The sequence below is a fragment of the Opisthocomus hoazin genome, chromosome 31 (genome assembly GCF_030867145.1).
Source record: "Opisthocomus hoazin isolate bOpiHoa1 chromosome 31, bOpiHoa1.hap1, whole genome shotgun sequence".
Classification (NCBI taxonomy): Eukaryota; Metazoa; Chordata; class Aves; order Opisthocomiformes; family Opisthocomidae; genus Opisthocomus; species Opisthocomus hoazin.
This window is the reverse complement of record NC_134444.1, coordinates 4,291,551-4,305,612: the sequence shown is the minus strand read 5'-3', so window position 1 is coordinate 4,305,612 and position 14,062 is coordinate 4,291,551. Positions and strand designations below refer to the sequence as shown.

The window sequence follows — 14,062 nt, the reverse complement described above, 5'->3', positions numbered from 1 at the left end:
TGTGGGAAACCGTATAACTTGGGACAGAACAGCACTGTCTCATGACCCTGAAGGATCAGCGCATCCTGTTCCTGCCTTTCTATTCCCATGGGGTAAGCTGTTTTCACACACCCACCTGCAAAAGATCCTGGAAAACAGCAACCATGAACTGACATCCGCAAAGCCACGAATGCAAAGCTGATTGGCTCTAGTAACTGTTGTATTAGTATATAAGGTATTCACTTGAGCAGTAAAATGATTCTGACCGAGCACAAGGTTGGGGTCCATGAAGTCATTCACCGCACTGCATCAGGGGAATTCTGAACTCCATACATCAGGGCAGGCTGGGTCCTGACTGACTGAGCAATGATACTGAGGACAAGGACCTGGGCATTATGAAGGACATCAAAAGAGCCCGTGGTGCATGCTCACCATGAACAAGGTCAACTGCATATAGGACCGCGTTAGGAGGAGCGTGGCCACCCCAGAAGTCTGAAGTTTTCATCCCCCTCCAGTGAGCCATGGTATGATCACATGTGGACTAGGGTGTCCCTTTGTGGGAATTCCTGCTGTAGACTGGTGGGGAGGAACTGGAGAAGACCTCTTCCACACCCACTCCACCCCAGGAACATGCTGTCTCATGAGAACCACCGTGCTCTCCAGGCAGCTCCAGATTCTCCTTCTGTATAAAAGCCCTGTGTACATCCATCCATTACACTCACCATCTTACCTGCCAGAATCGACTGGCGACTCCTAAATCCAGTCCTGTGTCTCTAGCAGGTCACAAAGAGACACAAAGCTTTTTAGTCCTGAACACATAGAGGAAGAGGAATTTTAGTGGTGCAGTTCCTCAGGACTCTTTGTACGAAGAGTCCAGCATGAAAGTATTGCACTGAGGAGAACCCCTTTTATTACAGAGATGCTACAAGAGAGGCTAACAGTGAGCCCGTGTTAAACATGCTTTTATAAGAGCAGCCGGTGCCCCTATAGACGCAGAGTAGGTGCATGACTCAGATGTACTGACACAAATACAGATATTTGTGCAGAAACCTAAAAACCATGAATTAAAAATAACATCAGCAATATTGATGACTATAATGATATTATAAAAACAATAAAAAATCAAACACAAAACCCACAACAAACAAAGAAACAAAAATAATATCCCTGGAATGAGATACTCTGGGAATCATTTATGCAGAGAGGTGTTAATTTTATTGCTATTAGCAAATGTCCATGGAATCACTGATTTAAAGGCATCCTTGAGTTCCTGGATCCTCATGCTGTAAATAAGGGGGTTCCCTGCTGGAGGTACCACAAGTGTAGCACAGTTACCCCCAGGTCCAGACATGGGGAGGAGATGGAAGGGGGCTTCAGGTAGGGAAACACCGCAGTGTTGATAAACAGGGAGACCACGGCCACCTTAGGGACAGCTTCGTCATTTTTCTTTGGACATGCTCCAGTACCTCAATGCCTTTCATGTAGTGAGGGGTCCAAAAATGAACACAGGATTCGAGGTGAGGCCTCACCAGTGCCAAGTACAGGGGCACGATCACCTCCCTACTCCTGCTGGCCACAATATTCCTGATAGAAGCCAGAATGCCATTGGCCTTCTTGGCCACCTGGGAACACTGCTGGCTCATGTTCAGCCGGCTGTCGACCAACACCGCACGGTCCTTTTCCGCCGGGCAGCTTTCCGGCCACTCCTCCCCCAGCCTGTAGCATTGCATTGGGTTCTTGTGACTCAAGTGCAAGACCCGACACTTGGCCTTGTTAAACCTCATACAATTGGCCTTGGCCCATTGATCCAGCCTGTCCAGATCCCTCTGCAGAGTCTTTCTATCCTGCAGCAGATCAACACTCCCACCCAACATGCTGTCATCTGCATCATGCACTTGATCTTCTTCTCCAGATCATTGATAAATATACACAGATCTGTTCCCAATACTGAGCCCTGGGGAACACCAATTCTGACTGGCCACTGGCTTGGTGTAACTCCATTCACCACAACTCTTTGGGCCCAGCCAGGTGTCTAAATATGGACATTACAGTCTGGAGGGCTGGTTTCATGGTGGGGTTCGGAGGTTCATTGTAAATAAGTGGTTCTCTGCCTGCAGCCCAGTAATACATTGCGTACTGCAAGTGTTCATCCTGGGGTCTGTCCTGGTTAACAACTTTACCAATGACATGGAGGAATGAATGGACTGCGCTCTTGTCAGGTTTGCAGATGCCACCCAACTGTGGAAGAGCCAGTCAATAAGCTGGAGGGCAGAGCTGCCATCCAGGGAGATCTCGAGAGGCTGGAGTGTGGTGGGTAAATCACAGTAGGCAGCTCATCCCCACACAGCCACTTGATCACTACTCCCCACTAGGATGGGGGACAGACTTGGAAGGGTAAAAGTGGGAAAAATTGTGGGCTGAGATAAAGACATTTTAATAGATAAAGCTGTGCGCAAGCGCCAAGCAAAAGCAGCCAATGCATTCACTACTTCCCACCAGCAGCCTGATGTTCAGCCATCTCCAGGAAAGCAGGGCTGCTTCACACATAACCTTTACTTGGGAAGACATACCCCACAACTCTGAATGTCCCCTCTTCCTCCTCCATCCCTGCAGTTTTTATTGCTGAGTGCAATGTCATATGGCATGGAATATCCCTTGGGGTCAGCTGTCCTCATTATGTCCCCTCCCAACTTCTTGTGCACCCCTAGCCTACTCACTGGACGGGCAGTGTGAGAAGCAGAAAAGGCCTTTATGCTCTACAAGCCCTGCTCAGCACTAACTAAAAGAGCCCTGTGTTTTCAACACTGGTTTTGTCACAAATCCAGAACATACAGAACAAGAAAAGCTGCCATGAAGACAACTACCTCCATCCCAGCCAAAACCAGGACAATCCCCACCCCTCATTCCATGCTATTTACAGCATGATCAGGTCTCACATTATCCAGTACATCCTCATTAATCATCACCCCCCTTCCCAGCCTTCGATTTATACAAAGGTATCATTCCCTTAGTCTATGGACCATCCCTGTAAAATGTCGCAAAAGATGACTCCCTCTCCGTGCCTCACAGGCCTGTCCACCATCTCTGATATCCACATGACTCTGAAACTCACTGTAACCACACACAGCCATCTAATTCCCCTTTTATTTCATCACTCTGTGCACATCAGTGCACTGGACAATTCAGAGAGGGTTCTGGCAGCACTGATTTCCCAGAAAGGCTGTCACAGGACCACAGAATCACAAAAGTAGAGCTGAGATTTGAAGGGACAGGACTGGAGCCAGTACGGATACTTGCAGAGCACCACTAATGACTGGCCTCCAGCAAGACCTCATGCCACTGATCAGAGTTCTCTGGTCCTGGCCTTTCAGCCAGTTTTCAATCCACCTCACTGTCTGTTTGTCCAGTCCGTGCTGCATCAGCTTCTCCATGAGGATTTGATGGAGGACAGTGTTGAAAGCCTTATTGAATTCCAGGTGGACAATCTCTACTCACCTACCCAGCCAGTCATTACACTGCAGAGATTTATCAGGTTATCAGATAGAAATGACATTTCCTTTCACTGACTATGCCCTGGGCCTCTCTGTATCTGCTGGGGTCTGGCACTTGAAGGGCCATGATGTTATCCCCTAGTACACCCTATAAAGACCTGACCAGCTCAAACCCAGGGATGATATGAGGGAAGTAGTACCATTTGTGATAATTTCTTGAGAGCAAAGAAATAATAGTCACCTCTGTCCAACCTCTCCAATCTCCATTGTTCTTGATCAGTTTAGATGAAATGTAGATATCAGATGTATTAATACAAACATGTCCTCGAAACAATTTCCCCATTCAAAGCATTCATAGGAAACCTATTTTAGAAATGGCTGTATAAATAATAACCCCAGCAAGACACAACCCCAGAACATCACTTTTGCAGCCTCCCCAGTACCCGACCCTTTCCCAGCTTCAGCTATGTCCCATGTGGGACATTACAGGCAGCCCTTCTCTGGGGTGTGCTGAGGCATGGGCCAGGAGAGAGGTTGGGCAGGTCTGGCTCTTCCCCCCATGCTGCCACTGAGCCCACCAGGAGGATGGAGGTGGCTTTGCAACAAGACTCATCCATAAACCTGAGGTGAGAAGCCAGTGCTGGAAATAGCTGCTGAGAAAGGCTGGGGGCTGACAAAGGCCACCTTCCCAGTTTGTCCATGCCATGGAGAGCACAGGCTCTCATAATCCCCGCATACACCCACATGTCTTTGACCCCTCTCACGAGCCCTGACTCTGCACCACAAACCCTCCTCCGCTGTGAGTGCTCCCCCTGCACACTCACGCAGTACAAGTTCTACTCAGGTGTTTTTCTCTCCCAGACACTTTCCAGCCCAGACCAGCTCCTCCCCAGCTCTCCCCATCTCCACTGACCCATCCCCAGCCCAACAGAGCACCCCAGTCAGGCTGGCACTATAGCAGTGCCCAGCACAGGGACCTGCAGAGATCTGGGCACTCACCCCACAGCCACAGCCCCTCGGATGGGCACAGCAGGTCCTGAGGGACAGAGAGGAGTCTCAGGCTCTCCATCAGCCCTAGGGCTGGCACCAGCCGTGGCATGAGGAGACAGAAGCCAGTATCTCCCTGTGTCTGCTGGCCTTGTCTCAAAGAGAATCTTATTGCCTAATTCTGGCAGCCCCTCTGTACCAGTCCCTCTTCTGAGCACAAGGCTCCTGCCCTGAGGGTTCCCCAGGCAGCTCCAGCTGCACCAGTAAGAGAAAACCCTGCCCAAACTGGTGCATGCAGAAATAGCTGTGCTCTTGACCAGGGATGTCATCTTGGGCATTGCCCTGAGTTGGCAGTGCTGCCTGCAGGGCAGTGGTTCCTGAAAGGCACAGGGACACGGTCCCAGGCAGATCCCTGTGGATCACCATCATTTTTCTCCGAACTGGGCACCCACGCGTGAAAGATCCACACAGGCTCATTCTCTAACACATCTCCCCACGCCCTTCAGTGCAGAACCCCTGTAGAAGCAAAGCACAGCAGCATGCTCATAGGGGCAATTACATCAGCCTGTTCCTGACCTCAGCTTTGGAAGAAGAGCCTGACATCCAGACACTGGTACTGAGAAAATCTTCTTTTATTACAGAGGAGTTAACAGGACAGTCCTGCTGTACCATTCTGCAAGAGAATCATGCAGAGTCCTCTAGGTCAGACAGGCTGGGTTGTGCCTCTGGGGAAGCTGAGTGGATGCAGACATTCCTGGACAAACAGGACTGTCACATACAAAATGCTTCGTGCACAGGATGCTTCAGAGGTGAACTAGAAATTCACTTCTGAAGAGACAAGGGCAGCTTATTTCTGCAGAGGAATAAATGACTGAATCAGCTTCTTCAGTGCGTCCTTGATCTCCTGATTCCTCATGCTGTAGATGAGAGGGTTCACAGCTGGAGGTACCACCGAGTACAGAAATGACACCACCAGATGCAGATATGAGGAGGAAGTGGAGGGGGACTTCAGGTAGGCAAACATGCCAGTGCTGATAAGGAGAGAGACAATGGTCAGGTGAGGGAGACACGTGGAAAAGGCTTTGTGCCGACCCTGCTCAGAGGGGATCCTCAGCACAGCCCTGAAGATCTCCACGTAGGACAGTACAATGAAAATAAAACATCCAAAAGCTAAACAGACACTAACAAGGACAAGACCAATTTCCCTGAGGTAGGAGTCTGAGCAGGAGAGCTTGAGGATCTGAGGGATTTCGCAGAAGAACTGGTTCACAGCATTGCCCTTGCAGAGGGGGACTGAAAATGTGTTGACAGTGTGCAGGAGAGCATAGAAGAACCCAGTGCCCCAGGCAGCTGCTGCCATGTGGACACAAGCTCTGCTGCCCAGGAGGGTCCCGTAGTGCAGGGGTTTGCAGATGGCAAGGTAGCGGTCATAAGCCATGATGGTGAGGAGACAATACTCTGCTGCAAACAAGAAAAGGAAGAAAAACAACTGTACAGCACATCCCAAGTAGGAGATGGCCCTGGTGTCCCACAGGGAATTGGCCATGGATTTTGGGACAGTGGTGGAGATGCAGCCCAAGTCAAGGAGGGAGAGGTTGAGGAGGAAGAAGTACATGGGAGTGTGGAGGTGATGGTCGCAGGCTATGGCAGTGATGGTGAGACCGTTGGCCAGGAGGGCAGCCAGGTAGATGCCAAGGAAGAGCCAGAAGTGCAAGAGCTGCAGCTCCTGTGTGTTTGTGAATGCCAGGAGGAGGAAGTGGGTGATGGAGCTGCTGTTGGACATTTGCTTCCCCTCAGCGTGGAGCACTGTCCTAAAAGAAAGAGACAGTGACAAGTTAGGGTAGAATTCTCTGAGAAAAGTCAAAGCCCTTTCTCCTAGACTTCGCCCACTGCTACACACAACCAACTTTTCCTCTTCAAGGAGACCTGCTTTCAGCTCTGTGGCTGGAGCTCTGGTCTGTGCTGGCTGAGTGTGCTGTGAAGAGCAGGGGTGCTGCCTGCTGAGTGCTGAGGAGTCAGCCCTGCTCTGCAGCACTGGGTGCTAAGGAACAGAAATGGCAAAAGGAAGTTGGAAAATGTTTTCTGCTGCATTCAGGGAGAACAAAGTGAGTCCTACCAACAAAAGGATTGCTGATATGGAAAGGGGAGCTGGTCTATGCATCCGTCTTTTTCTAAGCTGCCCTGGACTTGAACCTTTCTAAGATCGAGACTGATTACAACCGTCTGTTACGCTGAAAAGCAACCAGACACTGCTAAAAGCAGAGGGATCCACTGCAGACCATGAAATGACTCACCCTTTTTAAAAATCTCCATTCCCCACTTCTAGCCAAAGACTCACATGGATCATATTGTCCCCTCGAAGTTGCATGCCGCTTGGATGGACACCCCAAGGAGATAGCCAAGGGTCCTAACCATGGCAGCTTATTAAAGGAGAGTCAGCTTATTCCTCAGCCTCCAGAACTGCATTGCCCAGAGCTTCACAGGTTAGAGGAAATCTGGCACACCTCACTGCTGTGGGCACTTCTGCATAGGAGGACTCACAAGGTCTGTGCCTGACTCTGTAGCTGAAACTCCCATTCCCTTAGAGCCTGAAAGCAATTTCAAGAACATCCAATGATACGAGAGACATGGGGGCACTCAGGAAATCTTTCCCTTACCCAGCTCTTCACATCATCTCCCACCTCCCAGACATCAACAATGCAGGACAGTCTCCCTTGGGCCCTGGTCAGTGGGAAATGGGCACATGAGAGGGGAGATGCATTTGATCTCTTCTTCTAGTTAGCTAGACTAGGAGGTGACTAACGGCCTAGAACCTATGGTCTAAGGGCTTTGTAGGGAGGGAGAGGAGACAAGAGGCGTGCTGCTCAGGGAAGGAGTCTGCCCTGCAAGGCATGTCTTGGAGGTTCCCAGGTCTCCCCTGCAACAGCTTTTCTATCAGCATCTCCCTCCCTCCCTCCCTCCCCACATCTCCGTTGCCTGCAGCTGTGCCTTCTGGGACTTGTTTCTTTGGCATCATGCTGTTGTTCTGCCCGTGCTCACAGATCCCATCGCAGTCCCCGTGGGCACAGCTCTGCCCTGCAACCACTCTGTTTGTGCAGGGCTGAAAGAACAGGTCACACAAACCCTGGTGAAAATGGAAAGGTGATGCTGGTTTTATCTGCAGGATGGTGGGGGGTAAAGGCACTTGCTGAGGTTCCTCGTAAACCTCAGTGTGATGGCTGAAGAGTCTCAGCCCCTGCTCTGACCTGCACAGATGGGTTTCCATTGCCACCAAGCTGAGCCAGAGAAAAGTGGAAGCACAGATTCAAGAAAGCACAGACTCCAGCAGGAATCCCCTGCACTGAACGTACTCGTGGAAAGTCCCTTTGGAAATGACCTGGGCATGAGCTGGCTCTGTGAGCAGCCCTGACCCATGCAGCACCCTCTCCACAGCTGAAGGACCCTGCCCTGCTGGGAGTCAATCCTTCCACCTGCATCTTCTCCTGTGCACCCCTGGCTGCACACCCACCTTCACAGCCCTACAGCCATCCCCAGGAGAAGGCAGCCGTCATGCCCTATCTCTCTGATGGTGAAGCAGGAAAGCCCTGCTCAGGAGCACATCCTACTCCTCTACACCGGAGTCACTGCGAGAGTCCTCCTGACAGATCTCAGAGGCTGTAGGGTGTGCCGGCTTTTGGAGGTGCCATCAGGAACACAAGCTAAATTGCTCTGCATCCAGTGACTTACTGTGTAGAGAGCTATGAAGAGCTCTCCGCCAGTGAGGTCTCAGCTCAAAGACTTCCAAATCCCGTTTGCCTGTAACCTACCTCTGCTTCACTCCTTTCCCCTCGGTACCTGCAGGCAGTGCCCTCAGCCCTGCTGGGCTTTGCAGAGGAACTGCTTCTGGGCAGAGCTGTGCCTTTTTGCAGCATTGCTTGGTTGCCATGATCTCACTCCATCCCAGAAGCCCAGCCCAGCTCAGCAGCAGAGGACCAGCCCAAGGCATGACTTACTCTGTCCCCTCTGGGCTCTCTCCAGGTGTCCCTGGGGCTCCAGGGGAACCTGATGCAGAGTAGCCTGGAGGAATCACTGATGTTCCCTCCCTCAGCTGCAGAGAGACACTTAGTTTTAGCAGTGTCATTACTCCTATTTGAACAGAAGCTGGGCATGAGAATCACTTTTTTTGTCTCTTATTTATGCAGGACAGCAAAAAGTTGACAGGGGAGGACCTATTATTTCAAGCTAAGGGGGGGATGACTTTAATGGAGTTAATTTAGGCATTTGATGTTTGGTTTACATTCCTAGGGCTACAAACACATTCAGCTCTCCTTTGTCCATGCATGTCTCTGCTCTGAAACAAAAACCTTTGCACACATAGGGTCTTGGACCCTTGATACCGTCTGTCCTTATGACGAGTATGAGCATGCCTGGTTGGACAGCATCTGTGTTTCATCCCAAATGTGCAGCAATGCCCTCAGCCAGGGGCACAGACAGGATGAGCTGGAGCCGTTCATGTCAGAGACAGAGCTGTGGCACTGACGGATTCAATTGCCAAGCTGTGGTGGCAGAGGTTGGTACAGCTGTCCTTCAAGGACAGCACCCCCCAAGCACAGGGACAGTCCAAATGACAAACCAGTCTAAATCTGTAAGGCAATTCCAGGGAACCACAATGAGTGTTGAGTACTTCAGCAGCGGTTAAAAGAATAACAGAGACACTGTGTGGCCAGTGCTGAATTTAGTAAGAGCAGGCGTAGATAGGTCTGGGATGCTCCATGTCCTCTTTGCCTCAGTCTCCAGCAGCAAGCTCTTCCAGCCTTTTGGGCTCCGAGGCAGGACTCTGGAGGAGAACATCCAGCAGTGACAGGGGGTCAAGTGAGGCATCACTTCAGCAAGTGCAGTCCTCAGCAGTCTATAGGACAGGAGGGGCAGCACCCCAGGGAGCTGAGACAACACCCCGATGTCACAGTCAGGCCACTTTCCATCACCGAAAAGTCATGGAGGCTGCGGGGACTCTGATGACTGAGAACACTCAGATATTGCACGCACCTTTCAAAGTGCCCAAGGGACAAATGGCTGTGTCCTAGAGCGTGGGCACTTGGATCACATTTCTGGGTGTTGGAAAGGGAAGGTGACTGGGTTTACCCAGAGGAAATGGTGCCTGGCCATCCTCTTTGCTTTCTGTTCTGGACATGGGGGAGTAGCTTTTAACTGGAAGTCATCAAGGCTTTCAACATTATTTCCCACAACATTCCTGTTTCCAGGACAGGATTTTATGGTCTGTGTGGGTGGATAAGTAGCGGTAAGAAAAATCAGCTGGATGTTTGGGCATGGGGAGACATGGTCAATGTTTGGTACTTAGCCTGGGGACCTGTAGCTAGTAGGGAATGACAAGGATCTGTCCTGCAACCTGCCCTGTTCAGCGTATTTTAATGACCCAGAGGAGATGAGAGAGTGCTATTTCATAGCATTTGTAGAAGACATCACATTGAGGAGTGCAGACACTACACTGGAGGGCAGGCTTGCCATCTCAAGGGACATTGACAGACTGGAGGGAGGAGCCAATAGGAACCTAATGATAGTCACTAAGTCCTGACCTTGAGGTGGACTAAGACCCTGCAATGATTGAGCCCAGGGACTGCTCAGGCTTCTAGAAGCAATGTGGGAAAGGGTCTTGAAGTCTCTGAGTTTCTTTAGGTAAACACGAGCCACCAGCAAACAAGTCCCACAGCATCCTGGGCTGTATGAGCAGGAGCACAGCCAGTCCACTCAGCACTTTTTACACGGTATCCAAAATATATCTGACCACGCCAGAGAGACCTTGATAAACTGGAACCAGTTCAATGTAGCAGCGCTGAGGCCATCGGCATGGGAGAACTTTGGTAGTGTGAGAAGAAGCTGAGACGGCTGATCTTGTTAAGCCTGGAGAAGTGAAGATCTTGAGAGGGACATACAGCAGCATTGCACCATTCCCAGCAAGATGGAGTAAGGCTCATGTCCATGATACAAGCACAAGAGGCAATGGTCTGCAACAACAGTCACAAAGGCTAGCTATAGGGAGAATCCTTTCTAGCATGAGGATGCTCAAGCACTGGAAGCTTTTCCCCAGGGAGTGTGCGCTGCTTCTATCCTGGAATGGAATAAAGATGTGTTTGGATAAAGCCCTGAGTACTCTGGTCTCACCCTGCTTTGAGCAGGAGGTTGGTCGAGACACCTTCTGGGATCCCTTCCAGCCTGAATGTTGCTGCCCAGAATAGAGAATAACTGTTGAGAAGGAAATTAAAGAGTTTTAGTTCATCGTCATCATCAAGAATAAGAAGCAGTTCCCTTGCAGCACTGTCCTGTTACTGATATTAGTGACACTAGAACTAATTCCAAAACATTCTTGAGAGCATCTTTATTTTGCTGTGGCACCATAGCTCAGCCTGCTCAGATACTGAAAGGCCTGTCTGAAGTCTGTCCAAACTTCGTCTCTGCAGGCTTCTCTCATCCACGCTTTCTTAAACCAGGACACTTTTCCCCATCCCTTCAGCACACTGCCTGGTCTCTGTTTGCAGCTGGGGGAAGTCAGGACATGCCCTTGCACAGCCTTCCCTACAGAAGTCCCCTGCACCTGCTGTTCGCACTTGTACCACCTCCTGTTATGTGCGGCTCCATCCTCCTTCTGCAGAGCTCCACTGGATGGGCAGTTTTCCTCTTTCTTTCACACCCACTCACTTTCACAACCTTTTTGTATTGTATTCCTAGCAAATATTGTCTCAGGAAAACCATTTATCCTCCACCGCTTCATCCATTTCACCTTGCAGGCTGAGATATTTCCGCTCTTGGAGCAGACATCAGGCAAAGGTGCTGCAGATGTAGAAATGCCTTTTCTTTCTGCATATACATGAGGGTTAAAATAACAAACCAGAACATGCTAGGCTAGTTTTACACAGAGACACAGGTTCAACCTGGCAAAGCAGTTTAAATCCATAAGTGCTTATAGCCAATTGACAAAGAGAGGAAAAAATGAATGAAGCTGTATTGCGTGGACTCAGAAAAAGAGTCTTGAGTAAAGAGAAAGTCTCACAGCCTATGGAATTTTTTCTTTAGTTGGCCTATGAGAAGTTTGGGTTCTCATGTGTTTTGGCTCAAGCTTGCTGCATTTACATTTTCAGCAAGGGGAGATGTTCCAGTTCCGTATTTAAACTCCCTTGCCAAACCTGTGTGCAGATCCAGGAGAGTGCTGTCATACAACAGACAGTGTCAGACAGAAGATGGAAGTCGTGTAAACTGAAATGGGTTGGGCTCAAATGGGAGTTCAAATCCTGAGCTGGTAGGACAACACTGGCTGCAGTTACACATAAGTTATCCGACATGGCTGTGAGTCCAGACCTAGTCGATGGAGTTTAACACATCGATGAAGAGGACAGGATGTCAGGAGATAGGGAGAAGAGAGCATGCTTCCGTTTCCCAAATCCCATGACAGTGCCTTAACCATCCTTCCCTTGGCCTCTGGTGTCCCATTCCTTGAGATGCAAGCCTCGTGGGTCTTCTGCTGGTAGTGCACCAACAATCCTTCCGGTATTTCTATGATTTCCCTAAGACTTGCAGTATCTACTTGTTGAAGTGGGAACTCGGAAACGGTAGAAACGATACCATCCCAATGTGAGTAAGATCGCTCTTCTTTATTAGTCATCAAAACAGGGTTTATATAGCGAAGCAATAACAGCATCTGATTGGTTAGTTATCTTAACCATATATAGTCAAAATAGCTACAGCTCGCTGTCATTGGTGCAGAGCTGCATCTCGATGCGGAAGCGACGATAAGGCAGGAAGCAGCGACGTGGCCGGAATCGGCTAAGGCAGGAAGCAACAACGTGGTAGTTCCCTTGCCCAGCGTTCCGTGTTCGCCACTCTACTTCTGTAGCAGTGTTCCGTGTTCAATACTTTCAAGGTCTATCTCCGTTACCAAGCCTGGGTTGCTCAACAGCACCAAACTATGTCCCCTGTCGTCCAGCCAGGACTCCACAATTCCCCCTTTTTGGTTTTTTTTTTGAGCAAGCCAGGTATAGTTGATGAGGTTGTTGATGATGATGAGAGCTGACATAATTTTGGTCTTCAGCTTGCTACCACTTTTTCAGAGGCCCACACAAACTACAATACTAACAGATATAAGAACACAAATGCTGATTGAAGACATAGAGATGTGAAGTGCATACCATAACCTGTTGGATATAAAGAAAGATCAAATTAACTTGAGAATGATACGTACTGATGGTAAATCTGTTACCTTGCATATGGGTGTAGATTGATTTACTTGTATTCAGTTTTCTTGCTGGATTTACTTGTATCCAGTTTTCTTCCTGTGTGGATGGTGGGACCAAAGTACCGCTTGACAACAACATATCATTATTGTCAATGGGAGGGGATGCATCTCATCGCGTTAGGCATCGAAATAGCAGTGTATCAATAATATGAGCTCAGTAAATTTGCACTTGGGTTATAGGTATACTTATCACATATACAAACATCCATAACATTTAGTATTGGCTATCCATATTAATCACCTAGGTTAAGATCAATGTATCTAGAACTATGACTCATTAACTATATAGGCTAAAATTAATGTACATAAAAGCATAAAGCTGCCAACATCACCACATCTACTCCCTGCTGCATCAAATGCTTCCGAAGTCTTGATAAATCAGAGTCCAAATACAACAGTCTAAAGTCAAAAACCAGAAATAGTCAATACCTGCAGACCTTACCAAACCAGAGATACAAAACAGTTACTTAGTCCAGACAAATCCGTTAGATCACAGAAACCAAATAAATCCATCAGATCACAGAAATACAAACACTGTAACATAAAATCACACGTTCATGGTCGCGACCACACACATACACACAGGCACACCAAGTTTTCAGCATAAGTCCAAATATTGCCAAGACAGGACTTACAATAATATTCAACATTTAACAGACAAATTCCCAAGCTTCAGTTTCAGGAAGAGTACTCTCTTTTCAATTCTGGATTAGAAAGGACACTTTCCCTTCTTGTCAGGGATATAGCTCAATGCTGTGAAGCTTTTACTATGACTAACAAATAGGCAACAGAAACAATACTGGAAGAATGTCTTTGCCTTATTAATGGTTCGTGCTCAGAACTTTTTGGTCCAGTGATCAGAGGTTCTCCCCGAGAATCCCTCGGTGCCGGCTGGAGGTCCTGCAATCCCTCGGACCATTGATGTTCAAGAGCAGCGTCCTACCTGGGTACCCAAAATCTATTACTAGAAAGCAGTAAAATAATTAACTTTCTAAAACTTAATGTTGGAGTTCTAGAAAGCAGGCATTCTTTACTGCAGTACTGAACACACAGGGAATAGTTCTACTCAAATGTGTGTACCGAAAAGACACTCTTACTAGATATTTATGCCATGTTAACATACATAAGCATTACATTTCTGCAAAGTACTTATCATTCTCCATTTCTCCCCCCCCCCTTTTTTTTTTATATATATATATATATATATATATATTAATGTCTTTTGTACATGCATATTGGCACCTCTGGGCACTTGTCGGGAGCCCTCAGGTGAAGGTTCATACTTTTCCTCACGGTGTCTGCTAGTTGACCTTTGCTCTTG

The 14,062-nt window shown here is 48.5% G+C and overlaps 1 protein-coding gene across 1 annotated transcript; it reads right to left on the bottom strand.

The window, feature by feature from the left end:
- Window positions 1–1,168: 1,168 nt before the first annotated feature.
- LOC142365073 (olfactory receptor 14A16-like) lies at window positions 1,169–6,240 on the bottom strand. The gene is made up of 2 exons (XM_075445517.1): window positions 5,324–6,240; window positions 1,169–1,211 (listed from the first exon to the last, which is right to left on the bottom strand). The coding sequence occupies exons 1-2, from the start codon at window positions 6,238–6,240 to the stop codon at window positions 1,169–1,171; spliced, it is 960 nt and encodes a 319-aa protein (XP_075301632.1).
- Window positions 6,241–14,062: the final 7,822 nt, after the last annotated feature.

Bases quoted from the DNA above. Each gene is read 5' to 3' on its own strand.
- LOC142365073 (XM_075445517.1), bottom strand. From the start codon at position 6,240: ATGTCCAACAGCAGCTCCATCACCCACTTCCTCCTCCTGGCATTCACA. The intron at 1,212-5,323 runs TATTCCTCTGCA...GATTCCATGGAC, and splicing joins AAGAAGCTGATTCAGTCATT to ATTTGCTAATAGCAATAAAA.